At 38.7% G+C, this 12,989-nt stretch overlaps 2 protein-coding genes across 2 annotated transcripts; one reads left to right on the forward strand and one right to left on the reverse strand.

Annotated features, from left to right (window-relative positions):
- Nucleotides 1-5: 5 nt before the first annotated feature.
- On the reverse strand, nucleotides 6-6,063 carry LOC111327440 (protein FAM221A). The gene is made up of 6 exons (XM_022931628.2): nucleotides 5,864-6,063; nucleotides 5,382-5,555; nucleotides 3,228-3,486; nucleotides 1,028-1,202; nucleotides 663-811; nucleotides 6-569 (listed from the first exon to the last, which is right to left on the reverse strand). Exons 1-6 carry the CDS (start codon nucleotides 5,938-5,940, stop codon nucleotides 375-377), a joined length of 1,029 nt encoding a protein of 342 aa, XP_022787363.2. The 5' UTR covers nucleotides 5,941-6,063; the 3' UTR covers nucleotides 6-374.
- A 23-nt stretch (nucleotides 6,064-6,086) lies between these two features.
- On the forward strand, nucleotides 6,087-12,889 carry LOC111327385 (E3 ubiquitin-protein ligase ZSWIM2). The gene is made up of 11 exons (XM_022931552.2): nucleotides 6,087-6,371; nucleotides 6,929-7,005; nucleotides 7,561-7,601; nucleotides 8,472-8,688; nucleotides 9,007-9,127; nucleotides 9,295-9,416; nucleotides 10,011-10,095; nucleotides 10,263-10,384; nucleotides 10,504-10,965; nucleotides 11,561-11,879; nucleotides 12,289-12,889. Exons 1-11 carry the CDS (start codon nucleotides 6,222-6,224, stop codon nucleotides 12,511-12,513), a joined length of 1,941 nt encoding a protein of 646 aa, XP_022787287.2. The 5' UTR covers nucleotides 6,087-6,221; the 3' UTR covers nucleotides 12,514-12,889.
- The last annotated feature ends 100 nt before the right edge of the window (nucleotides 12,890-12,989 follow it).

Genomic DNA, 12,989 nt, shown 5'->3' on the forward strand with positions numbered 1-12,989 from the left:
GCAAATATCTTTGTTTTTTATTTGTTTTTCTTTTACACCACTTATGTGGGCTCACAGTCAATGCCCTAATAAGCCCCCTTCTAAAACTTCAAGGTTTTATGAGCCCCCCTCTCTAATAATATCTTTTTAACAGTCCCCTCTTTAAAAAGCCCTCCTGTCAAATAAGTCCCCCTCTAAAAATCACCCCTTCTCCGGTAAAAAGGTACCCTGTCTGAAAGCCCAGAAATTAATAAGCCCCCTTCTCCTCCCCTTCTGGGGGATTATTAGAGCATGGGACATACTGAGTGGGTTCACAAACACCCTTTCTCCCTTACTTTGTACACATTGCTACACACACTTTCACTCTGTGCCAGTACTACACTCAATATGTTTTATCATCTGTTGCTCTTCCTTCCTGCATGGGGTCCAGGGCTTTGGGAGGTAGTAGCAGGCTTGGTTGCTAATTTCCTTTTACTAGGACCAGTTCTCCTTGATACACTCCCCAAGCTTTGTTGAGCATTGTGTGGCCCTGTCAACCTCTTAGATTGTGGTGATTTCTGCACTCTGGCCTGTTCCTTTTCTGCCTTCAGCTGTAATACCAGAAATGTTCGTTTGTCTTCTCACATATTGTAACCCATAAATGTGAACAAAACACAGAGCGAGCTACCTTAACTTTCACTCACCCTGGCTTGGTAACGCTTCTCAAAATATGCCATGTCCTCTTCCTCAGTGGTTCTGCGTACCACCTGCCCTGCACCAGCACCCATCCCATCTTCCAATGACAGCCCAGCCAAACTAGCTTGTGCTCTGAGGAAAGGGTGATCATCATGTCCTGGGAAATAGAACAAAATTGAAAATCCATTGATATCTTTGCAGTATACATGTGCCTTCCTCTTTCTTGGAAAGACTTCTTTTATACATATCTAAACAAGAGAATACCAGTTAAAACAGAGCTCTTGTGCTTGAATTTAATGGCTTGTTCTAAAGTTTTTGTGAACATGTTCTTGAGCTAGGAAAGCAGGAAACTCTAACATTTTTTTTTTCTTACCTACTGGCTGCTCCAACATATGCAAGGGTGGTGGACCAATTCCACTGTCATCCAAGCGCATGTAGCCATCCATCAGTGAACTGAACCCTGTGATTCCACCCATGGCGGCATAAGGCACATCATGGCCTATTGGGTGGCCGCGAGATACGCGTTCTTCTTTTGTCTCAACAATTGTCTTGTGGAGAAAATTGCCAATAGAGAATCAGACAGCCTGCTCAAGGCAAACTTCAGTACAGCCAAGTGCTTACTTTGAGTACTGGATTTGTAACCTGGTGGAACCAGATACAAGTCCTCCTAAGCTGTTTTAATCCCCCATGACAAGTGAATGGGGTCACCAGAAATTGTGTCAGCTCTATAAAAGAGGTAATTTTAATCCATTTGCTGAAGTTTGATTGTGGCATGAAAGGAGAAGAACCTCAGTGTTCCAGGGAGAGTAACTGTGTGAGCTGATTTTCTGAAATCTAAATCTAACAATGAGGAAAAGTTTGGACAGTTTTATTGCATTTATCAATGAGTGAGAAATATAGGCTGTTACCTTTTTTGATTGGTTAAAATTAGCATGAGCTAGAGCAAATTTGTGAACAGAAATTCTAGCAAGTTGTAAGTGTTCCATCGTTTCTCCCAAGGACCCTTAAAATAGGGTAAGAGGGGGGTGGGGGAGGGGGGTTACTCTCCTGGCTAACATCCAGTCAGGTTCTTTATACTTATGACCTGCCTGATACTACTATAGTGACCTTACCAGCATAGTTAAATATGCTGATGACAATACCTTACTAGTGGGGTGGGGAAGGGGGTTACTCTCCTGTCTAACGTCCAATCAGGTTCTTTATACTTATGACCTGCCTGATACTACTATAGTGACCTTACCAGCATAGTTAAATATGCTGATGACAATACCTTACTAGTGGGGTGGGGGGGGGGGTTACTCTCCTGTCTAACGTCCAGTCAGGTTCTTTATACTTATGACCTGCCTGATACTACTATAGTGACCTTACCAGCATAGTGAAATATGCTGATGACAATACCTTACTAGTGGGGTGGGGGAGGGGGGTTACTCTCCTGTCTAACGTCCAGTCAGGTTCTTTATACTTACGACCTGCCTGATACTACTATAGTGACCTTACCAGCATAGTTAAATATACTGATGACAATACCTTACTAGTCAAAGTATGTAAAAATGAAATAGATCTTTCTCAAGAGGTTGTCAATCAGTTTTTCAGTTGGACCCTGATAATGCCATGGCATGTAATCCCAAAAAATGTAATGAACTAAGACTTTGTAAGAAGGTTGCTTGTGATATAGACCCTGTGAACAATATAACGCAAGTTTCTTGTCTGAAAGTGTTAGGGGTTACTTTACAGAGTAATCACAGTTTTAATGAGCATATCAAGGGTAAGCTGCAGGAGGCCAATAAGTGTTTTTATGTGATAAGGTATTTGTGCAAAGAGGGATATCAAAAACCAGATGTAGATTATGTTTTTAGATCAATTGTTTTACCTAAACTAAGGAATGGTTTACCCATATACGCCTCCTCAAGACCTGAATTAACAACGGTCCAGAATTTTCTACAGCGCTGCTTTAAAGGCAAATATATTTCATACCAAATTAATATATATAGTGTGGATATATCAACAAAGTTGAAATGGTAAATTAGCCACCGTAATGATTACAAAAGCTGACGTTTCGAGCGTTAGCCCTTCGTCGCAGCGAATTTACCATTTCAACTTTGTTGATATATCCATATTATTTTGTTACTCCCACCGACGCAGCCCCAAACAGTTTCTTTCGAAACTATCAGCCTTAATTCATTAATATATATAGTGTATTGGAAGAGGTTGATCGCTCACTATTCAAGAAGATCTCCAGTATGCCCAGTCACCCTCTGTACCCTTCTGTCCTAAAACAAAAGAAAGCTCAGCGTGCCTCCGAGTTCCGTAGTCAACTCCCTAGGGTTAATACCCAGTGCTTTAAAAATAGTTTTTTTAATAGGCTCTTTTTCAAATATAGAGTAGCTATCTAATGTAATGTCTTATATTATGTAATGTTTACCTAGCCTTGTAATTATTTTTATGTACATTTTCTTGTTTTAGCATGTATTTTTGCTTAAAAATAATAAAGACCTATTATTATTACCATATAATTACAGAATAGCAAAATTTTGTCCAAAGCTAGAAACAGTGACATATGCTACTTTACCAACCTTATGAGCATAAGTTGGTTCTCCACAGCCACAAGTGTAAGAGCTTGTGAATTTTTTACATGCACATCCTTTTGAACACTTGTATGGTACCACCTCAGAATGATCATTAGCAAAGTGTTTACACTGGCATCTGATTGGCTGGGTGCCATTCTTTGGTACATAGTGGTAACTCTTACATTTACAGCCACTCACACGGCAGGGGACCGGGATCGGTCTGGTTTGTGGCAGTGTCTCATAATCAGTTTTGTGTTGTTTGTACCTTATTTTGGCAAAAAAGCAATCAAGGTTCTTGTTGAGTTTGACTCCTATATTTTGGAATAAAATACTACTTGATTAATGTTCCTTTTTTCTATCTCTGTATGTGACCCTCCGTGTGACCTTTAAATAAATGGCTGCACATAATGCTCAGATATATGTAACATTTTCTGACTGTATTCTGCTGCAAATAACATTCTGCTGATGAGCAGAAATGTCCATGCTCTTTTGTGTAAATTGTCAGATCACTTCCCTAAGCTGCCTGAGGAAAACTCCCGTCCCCCCCCCCCACAAAAAGGCAAGCTTACCATATAACCCCAGATGCTACAGTTTTTTGATGAAAGAAAACAATGACATAAACTAGACCACCAATGAGGCTTAAGTTTACTTTTAGAAAAGTATGGATTATGCAGAAATCTGCCCAAAATAATAAGAAAAAAAGCTTCATTTATCAATTGATAAGACAATAATATTGCAATTTGCCATTGTCTCTCAGATCACTTTTTTGCCTCAGCCTTCCACTTCAGTGAGTAGGTAATTGATTTTCTCGTTGATGATAATCAACATTATTAAAAACTGGATCATTGGATAATGCAATTCAAGACTTTTTATTGGCTTAGCCATTATGGTACATGAGCCAATATACCATAATCTACAAATATGGTAAGCGTGTGCTTCGGGTTAAATTTAAAAGGGAGCTAAAAAATTTAAGATTTGGTAAGATTTGTCTAATATCTTGGGGGCGTTTTTAATAAAACAATTATTCCACTCGCACTTGTTGGATATGGGATGATTATAGCCAACTCAGTGCTATGCACCTCGTTGGCTATCTATCATCTCATATCCAACGCCCTCTCGTGGAATAATTGTTCAATATTTTGCACGAAGTCATCCAATAAATATGCATTATTAACCAAGCATGAAGTCAAGATGGCTAGATATTGGCTGAGTTCTTTTTTTGCAAGATGGGCCCATCTTGCCTTCTTGGGTAGCCAATCAGAACACACAAGGTGCTTTATCTTGCCCACCAGCACTGCGAGTGATGTAATAATGACAATTTTATTCGGAATTGCCTGCACCAATCTCGCATATGAATAAAATAGAATTTATTTAGAACTACATTCATAATTCTTGGACAATTTCGGCAATGGAAATCAACAAGCAGCAGAAGATTGTCAAAACAAAGAAACAGAAATGACATTCATGAGTTTGATGTGCTACAAACACAGTTGGCTTTCTTTCCCAGCTGTTGAAGTAAACAAGTCATTCTTAATAAAGCGAAATCTTTTTGCACTATGAAAGATTCCCATTTAACCCCACACCAATCAAAAACAAAGCCGTAGTCCCAAAGGAAATCTTTTGTTTTGCCTCTGCTTTCCTTTATCAAAGAATTGTATGCATAATGAAGTATGGGGTTATAGGGAAATCTTGTCTAAATCACTCCAACAAAGGGCTAACGCTTGAAACGTCAGCTTTTGTAAACGTTACAGTGGCCAATTTACCACTTCAACTTTGTTGATATATCCAAATTATTCCTTTATAGAACACTTTCATAAATGGCTGCTGGATTAATATTCTTTTGTTTTGATTTAAATTAGCCTTTCTGGCCTCGTTCTCTAGTACAAAATTCAAAAGAATACATTATCTCAAGTGAGGCCATAAGGGCTGATTTAAATTTAAACAAAAGAATATTAATCCGGCAGCCATTTATGAAAGTGGTCAATTAGCCAAGCTTGTTCGCTCAATAGCCTCGTTCTTTTTTCGCATTTTTATGAGCTTCGACTTCCTCTTGGTCCATAAAAATGCAAAAAAAAAAAAAAGAACTCAGCCAATATCCAGCCATCTTGACCTCACGCTTGGTTAATACCACATATGCAATTCTGTTATTTTGTGCCTAACCTGTGACTGCAAAAACACATTGTTTCAGGGCCGACCATCTTACAATCCATACCGTTGGGTGCCGTCCAACTAACATATAGCCTGTTTTTCATTCTCTGCGGCAGAACATTTTTCTTGTAATCTTCATATTCTTCAGGAGTAAAGAGTTTCCCTCCATCGTCGTTCCCAACAATTCTGAGAAAAAAAATAACAAGTCTTCCTGAAATAAGGCAAATATAGCATTAGTGTGTCTCTAAACAACTCTGTGCAGCTTGCAATTCCAATGCACCATCTATTGACATGCAAAACCATGGTTGTCAGGTTTATTTAGGTTTGGAAGCAGAAACTTCCTGCAAATAAACTTTTTATCAAGACCTGAACTATTAAAAAAATTACTCTTTTTACACGAGATCAATAATGAACTGCTGATACGTGCAAAATTATACACATAGAAGCTGGCCCTCATTTAAATTGCTATTTTTGACCGCATTTAAGTAACAAACCTTCGATATTCTAAGTATTGATCAATAGAGGCTGCAGCAGTGCTGTCAAGCTTTAGAAGTATTCGATCTCCAGCCATTTAGCCGCAAAAAAGGTCAAAATTCAGACAGAAACTCACGGCACATAGCTTGAATGGTGAAGGCTTCCCTCGTTTCCAAAACAACTGGAAGAATATTGTATAAGCCAAACGAGATGTCCTCAAAATTGGTTCCAGTCTTTTTCCACAAAAAATCGTTGCCAGGCAAGCGTGAATACGACGCAAAAACAAAATCTGCAAAATTCAAATTCCAAAGGATAACCCTATTTTCCGACGATATTCCTTCCAGATCAGCCAAATATAGCTTAACATTCATCGCTAGTATGGCTCGAAGGATTCCTTGGAGAAGAAATTGCCCCGATGTTGTTCTGAACAGAATCGAGGAAGCCAGCCAAGCTAGAATTTACCTTCTTCGGGAGACAGGTCCTACAGGATTTCTTTTGAAGGAAGATGGTTTGGATAAAAAATTTAAGGTTTGTTTGTGGTAAACAGCTGTTTCTGAACCATGATAACAAGTCTTGTAACCGCATGAAACGTCTCTTGCCTTTCACGAATGACACAAGGATACAGACAAGCCCTTAAAGTTTGTCGAATGTATGTTTCGATCGAGTGTAAAAGTACCAAAAGACGTTTCTACTTGGTATAAACTAGAGTAAAACTTACCTCTTTGGTTTTCCCCTAGCTTAAGCTTTTTTTTTCTGGAACGATGCAATTATTGTGTGATCAATTTTCGCGATAGTAAAACTAAAATGACTTGCAGCCTGATTTTGCAATTGCACTTTGTCTCCTATTTATTTTGTTTGAGTTTTGTTTGCCGAAGTTACAATATAAGAACTTCTATTACAATACTGATGTATTTGTATACTTTCTATCTTTTCAATTGTACCTGTAACAGTTCCCAGGCTCCTGAGTTTTAAGTCAATTCACGCCTCAGGATATCCTGCTGTGAATGTTACCTAAAGAAAGCCACAATAATTATGGATGACTTTTCATACTTTATTGTCTTATTCCATGTTGATATGATTGTCAGGTGTTTTTGGGCGATCAACATTCTTGTACTTGTCAAACTTTTACAAAGGAAAAGGAACTATGTATTCATATCCTTTGGTAAGTTTAGTTTTGATCCCTTCACATTATAAAAGTCTGACTGTACATTCACAAATAATACACTTAAATATTAACTATTAACCGCCTCCCGGTTAGCTCAATGGATTGAGCACTGGACTATTGTGTGGGAGGTCGAGGGTTCGAGCCCCGGCCGGACCAACACTCTGGGTCTTAAAATAATTGAGAAGAATATGCTACCTTTCTATAACATCAAGAAATGATTAGATATTCTAGTCTTCTCGGATAGGGACGAATAAATGGAGGTCCCGTCTCCTGCAGGGTTAGGGGGCCGGAGACGTTAATTTCCCACGCACAAGATTATGGTGTGATGGATGTCCTCCCCTGGGGTGGGGTGGGTGGGTAACAGGACCCCCGTTGATACCAGTGTTTACTACACTGAAGGGGCTATCCTGTATAAATATAGATGTCTAGTATCTCCTTTTCAAAGACTTCATTGGTACTCAGCAGTACTGTTTGAAAATATTAAATTATACATCACTTTTTTGTCTTTTTTTTCTTCTGCTTTGTTTTGTTTTGTTTTTTTTTTTAATGCAGGGTGCTTCTAAAGAAATTTCGAGTTCCAAAGGAAAATCAGAGTAAGTGCTCTTTTTCAACTATGCCCTGATAATTGTCCCATTTGCCATATAATACATTCAGAAGATATTGTTCTCTAAGCTTCACTTACAAATGTCAAAGAAGCTGTTGCTAGTACACCTTCTAAAAACTACAGACAACCAGTTAAAGTAGTCATGTGTGTGATGTTGTGTAAATCGGTGTGGCTCATATACCAGAGACATGCATAAATGTTACCCACATCGCCTTATGATAAATGTCTGTTTTGCATGAAATAAAATAAAATGACTTGCCAGTTGTATTATTTTAACTTTCTTTTTTTGGAGGGGATAGAGGGGAATCTCAAAACAAATGCCTTGAAAGGCGATCACTTATACCAGCTCATCTGTCCCTCTAATGGCCTATTCACTTGAATGTGGGTTGTGGGTTCTTGGATGCAAAACTTCACTCTCTCCGTGCCTCTCTCTTTCTCTCTCTCTCTCAACCCAGTAGTATAAATGGGTAGAAGCAAAGTTTCCCCCTCTAACTCCCAGAAGTGATTATTATGTAATTTCTCCCTAACCTATTCAATACAATATCCAACAAACGGGGCATGACAATACTCAAACTTATCTGGTAGAAAATGTAATCTTGATTCAACACCAAATTCTCAAAACTAATTTACAAGGAAATGTGTAGCAGCTAGAGGGGAGAATTAACAATCAGATCTTGGGAATTAAAGGGTTTAAGAGAGGCTTTACAATATGCTGGAGAATGCCTGAAATGGACTAACATCTGATACAGAGAGCCCAGGAAGCAAGATTCCAGATGGGCCAGGAGGCTTATAGAATACCACTTATTTGTGATTGGTAAAGATGATGAATAAGAAAAAATGATCACTGTTTGAATCTTAGTTCTATTTCAACTATCACTGGTGGAACGGGAGATTAACGAGGTGATGAGAGGAGGCTGCTCCAGGTCAAACAGATCAAAGAAGAAGGATTCTGGTAAAGATATGGCAAATACTGTTGATAGGGAGAAACTGAAACAGAAACAAATTGAGGAAGAAGACATGTGTCCAATCTGTCAGGATGAGTTGCTGCAGAAACCAGAGCCATTAACTTATTGCAAGTGAGTGTCAAAGACAGGGAGCCTCTGATAAGGTACACTAGCAAACATCCCACATAAAGGAAAAGAAAATAAGCAAACAAACCTCTGTTGACTTGTTCTGTATGGCAATGTTTTCGTTTGATAAGTCTTGCCCTGAGACTGAACACAGTAACAAAAAGAGACAAGTTGATTGTTTCACATAGTTCTTCTTGGAAGTTTGAGTGTAAGCATCGATATCATGTTCTCAGTGCACCTTTTCTGGCTAGCATCCTAACATATCACATTTAACTGTGGTATGTTTAATTTAAATTTTCTTTTTTTCTTTTTTTCTTTTTTCAGGTATGGCTGTGGTAATAGCATTCATGTAAAATGCATGAAAATCTGGGCCGAACACCAACGTTCTACTGGAGAAACCATAATCAAGTGTCCTCTTTGCAGAGTTGACTTTGGGTCTTTTCAGGTTAGCCATTTAATATGGAAGATGTTTGTGACCTGCTCTTTTATTTCTGTCAGTAATTTACAACATCTTTTTGCTATTTTTACCATGTTGCTCCTTTTACCAAGACACTTAGCTTTTTATTTCTTAACTTGGCTATTAAAGCAGTAACATTTTTTTATAATTAATAGGAATTAATGGATGAGTTTCACAAATCTTCTCGACGTAAAACAAGAGCAGAGAGACAAGACCTTCACCTTGGTGCAACTTGTAAGAGATGCAGAGTTTCTCCCATAGCTGGAAAATGCTACAGGTAACATAAGCCTGTTGCATCTATGAGGTGGCTAACTTTCTGGCTAACAGCTCTGACAGAAGGCTAACATTTGAAATGTCAGCTTTGGAAACTCTCCACAGAGGCCACCTTACATTATCAACTCAGTTGATAAAACCAAATTATAGTATTGGACATTATATACTGTGATTGGTTGATTCTTAATCACATGCCTTGATCAAATTCAAATGTATCCTGACCAGGATACAATTGTGCAGTTGTTGCCCATGCACTGAATACAACAGCATGTTTTTGTCATATGGTTGTTTAAGGGAAAGTCTAAATATATAACAAAGCACTTAATGTAGGGTCCTGAGAGAAACTGGTTAGTTTTGTTTTCCCTCAAGTCCTGATGTTTTCCTCAACTTTGTCTCGGGAATCATCAGAACTTGGGAAAACAAAACGAACTGTTTTCCAATGGACCATACCTTAAGTGTATATTGTGATATTCCATCACCAATGGAGCACCAACTAATGCCTTTTATTATTTCATGGCTGTCAGTTTTATTTACAGTTAATTTTAATTTATACAACTTGGTGGCTTACTAATGTGTGAAATTTCTGACTTGTTTATAGGTGTGTTGTTTGTGCTGATTATCATCTGTGTCACTCTTGTTTTGCCACAGACACACATTTACAGCATTCTTTCCAGTTCAGACAGGTGTGTAAGAATTATCCTCTCACACAAAATCAGACTTCAATTTCAGTGGTGACAACTGATTTGTTCCATAGAAATTCTACATCAATTGATAGTGTCTTATTCTAATTATTATTTGCATCACATGGAATTAAAGATCAGTGTTAAAAATTTTATTCCTATTGCATTAGAAACCCAGTGAACGATGGAGAGCAGCTTCACGGATAACTCCATTGCCAAGTGCAGTTATCACTGAACTGGAAAACCGAGATATTTCTGACAGTGATTATGAATTGCTGTTGCAACTTGACAGGTAGAACAACAAAACAATTAAACAGTTGATCAATTTGATACATGTATTGAATAAAAGTGTTAAAAAAAATTGCAGTGTTAAAACCATGCTTGTTACATGTTTGGTCCTCACATTCATAGGCAGGTTACTGATCAGGATGGTATCCCTGCTAACGTGATCCACAGTTTACCAACCCAAGTGTTACAAGATGGACACAGGCTGTTGGGTGACAGAAGCAACTGTGGTGTCTGCTTACAGAGATTCCAGGTCCACCAGCACATCAGAACTCTTCCTTGTCGTCATCCTTTTCACATCACCTGTATCAACACTTGGCTCTCAAACCATTCACAATGCCCTGTGGATGGCTCTTATGTTGGATCTGTTACCACCACGGCATCCAGGCAGTCAAACAGACAAATGATGTCAGGAGTGAGACAATTTGCATCTGGATCAAGTGGCAGTTATGTTTTAGGAGGGGCTGGAAAAAGACCTGGCCAAAGATTGAAAGGACTTAATGATAGTAGTACCTCAGAGGCAAGTTTACCAAGCAGTTTTACTCTGAGCGGATCTCGATTGATGGTAGCGCAAAATGATAAGGCTCGGTAAGAATGGAAAAGATCAGTTTTCAGATCTTGAAATAAAGTACTTAAAAGAGATTTGACTACCACCCCAAAGGTTTCTTGCAGTTATTTTTTCCCAGAAACACATCAACTGAATTTAACATCTTTCACTAAGGTCAAGATTGCTTACTTTACTTACAAAGTTTACAAAGATTGCTATTGAGTATGGCCCTTCAAACTTTAATATTTATCAAAAGAGCAAAATCTATACATGAGTATAGAGCCTAAAAGAACAGGTTACACTTTCCTCTGAATATGGTCTGTAAACCTGATGTTCAGTGAATAAAACTCCAGTGACTTTTGTACATATTCCAATAGTTGAGCCTTCCCCGATTGAGCCGTTTAAGTTACCAACTGAAGACAGATAACCTCCGTACAATAACAGTACTATATTAAGCAGACAAGTGATGCAAATAGAAAAAAATTGTCGATTAGGAAATTGGTAGTTGATCCAAGACCAAATTCTCTAAACCAACATCATAAGAATTGTATGGCAAACATAAGGAGAATTACTAATGAGATTGTTAAATATTCGGCTATACAAATAGTGATACCACTGTTATCGATTTTCACGCAGGTCCAGTGGAGACTTTCAGATTCCCAGCTATGACCGTTTGTCATCGGTAGAGCCTCCACTAATGGATCACCCTCGCGTTACTCCCCACGTGGGTCTTTTTCGAGTATCTTCAGGGGGACGGGACAGGACAGGCTTTCGACACAGAGCTTCCCCAGAATCCCTTGCTGGAATTAAATCGTTCACACGGTACAACTTAAATTTCGATCCTGTAAATTCTTCTAAGCCACCCTTGCCGCCTCAAACTTTGAACAATAATAGAAGTTCTAGCAGTGAAACAAGGAGGCCGAGAGCAAAACTGGACAGAACACAACGAAGCAATGTAAGTTGGTACTTGCAGTTGTAGAGTAATACGGCGTATTTCGATCAAGTTGTTAAAGCAAATCAGCTGAAATCCAAAGTGATCAACTGAACCAATGCAAAATTAGAGAAAAATCCAAAGAGCTCATGAAAGCTCAGAGTGAAAAGAGGTAATTCGCCTGAGTGGTTGAGAAGTGGGGACGAGTTTTCCAGACCAATCACAAAGCGAAGGAGCAAACGTGAGGCAATGTGTGACGTCAAGATGATGTCATACTATATAGGCGCTAGGTTTTCTTCTTTCCTTCTATCTTAAGAGACCTTCAGAGGCTAGATATTTCAAAGTGAAAACAGAACTGGTGTGCAAAACTCAAAGTCTGTAAATAGCGACTTCGTGTTGTGCATCTTACTTATTCCGTATCATTACTTTGCAGTCGGTTGGAGAACTTAGTTTGTTCGCATCAGGTACCGCTGTGTCTCTAGGATCGCAGACTCCGCTAGTAGACACAGACAAGAAACTGAAAGGTCAGCTTATGAAAGGAAAGCTAACAACCAAGAATTCCCGGCAGTCTCTGTCAGACCCAGGCTTAGCCGTGACATTGGAGCCTATTGTTGGCTCTGGAATCTCAGTTTACCTCCCTCCTATTGATATAGATTAACTCAAACGCAATTTGTAATGAATGATAAAAAGTGTGAAAAGGGAAGAAAATTTTCAAGACGACATCCAGGGTCAATTGTGGGTGCGAGAATGAATTATCTCGAATACCGTTAGTCATCAAATTTGTGTCAGACCAATGGAAACCCTCTTGTTACAAGACAACCATCCTTTACAAAAAGAACGTGAAACAATTTTCTATCGCAAATAGTTATTTACCTGTTCGCTTTATTGGAGATAAGAAACCCAACAGGTGCAGCTATTTATTTCATGTCTTCTTTCTCCATCCCCACCCCTCCCCCCTCCCTACAACCCCTCAATTATTTTTGGCGTAAGTTGTTTAAAAAAAAACAAACAAAGAAAGAGATAACCTCTCTTCAGCCATCTTTTTATCTCCTTCATTCCTGGAAATAACTTAACCTCTCCCGACTGGATTCAAACCATGGGATAAACAGTAAAACCTATCAGAAATAACACAAC

This window comes from Stylophora pistillata, chromosome 12 (genome assembly GCF_964205215.1).
Source record: "Stylophora pistillata chromosome 12, jaStyPist1.2, whole genome shotgun sequence".
In the NCBI taxonomy this organism is placed as follows: Eukaryota; Metazoa; Cnidaria; class Anthozoa; order Scleractinia; family Pocilloporidae; genus Stylophora; species Stylophora pistillata.

Bases quoted from the DNA above. Each gene is read 5' to 3' on its own strand.
- LOC111327440 (XM_022931628.2), bottom strand. From the start codon at position 5,940: ATGGCTGGAGATCGAATACTTCTAAAGCTTGACAGCACTGCTGCAGCC. The intron at 5,556-5,863 runs GTTTGTTACTTA...TTTTTTTCTCAG, and splicing joins CAATACTTAGAATATCGAAG to AATTGTTGGGAACGACGATG. The intron at 1,203-3,227 runs GTTGGTAAAGTA...TTTCTCCACAAG, and splicing joins AACCAACTTATGCTCATAAG to ACAATTGTTGAGACAAAAGA.
- LOC111327385 (XM_022931552.2), top strand. From the start codon at position 6,222: ATGGCTCGAAGGATTCCTTGGAGAAGAAATTGCCCCGATGTTGTTCTG. The intron at 7,006-7,560 runs GTAAGTTTAGTT...TTTTTAATGCAG, and splicing joins CTATGTATTCATATCCTTTG to GGTGCTTCTAAAGAAATTTC. The intron at 11,880-12,288 runs GTAAGTTGGTAC...ATTACTTTGCAG, and splicing joins ACAGAACACAACGAAGCAAT to TCGGTTGGAGAACTTAGTTT.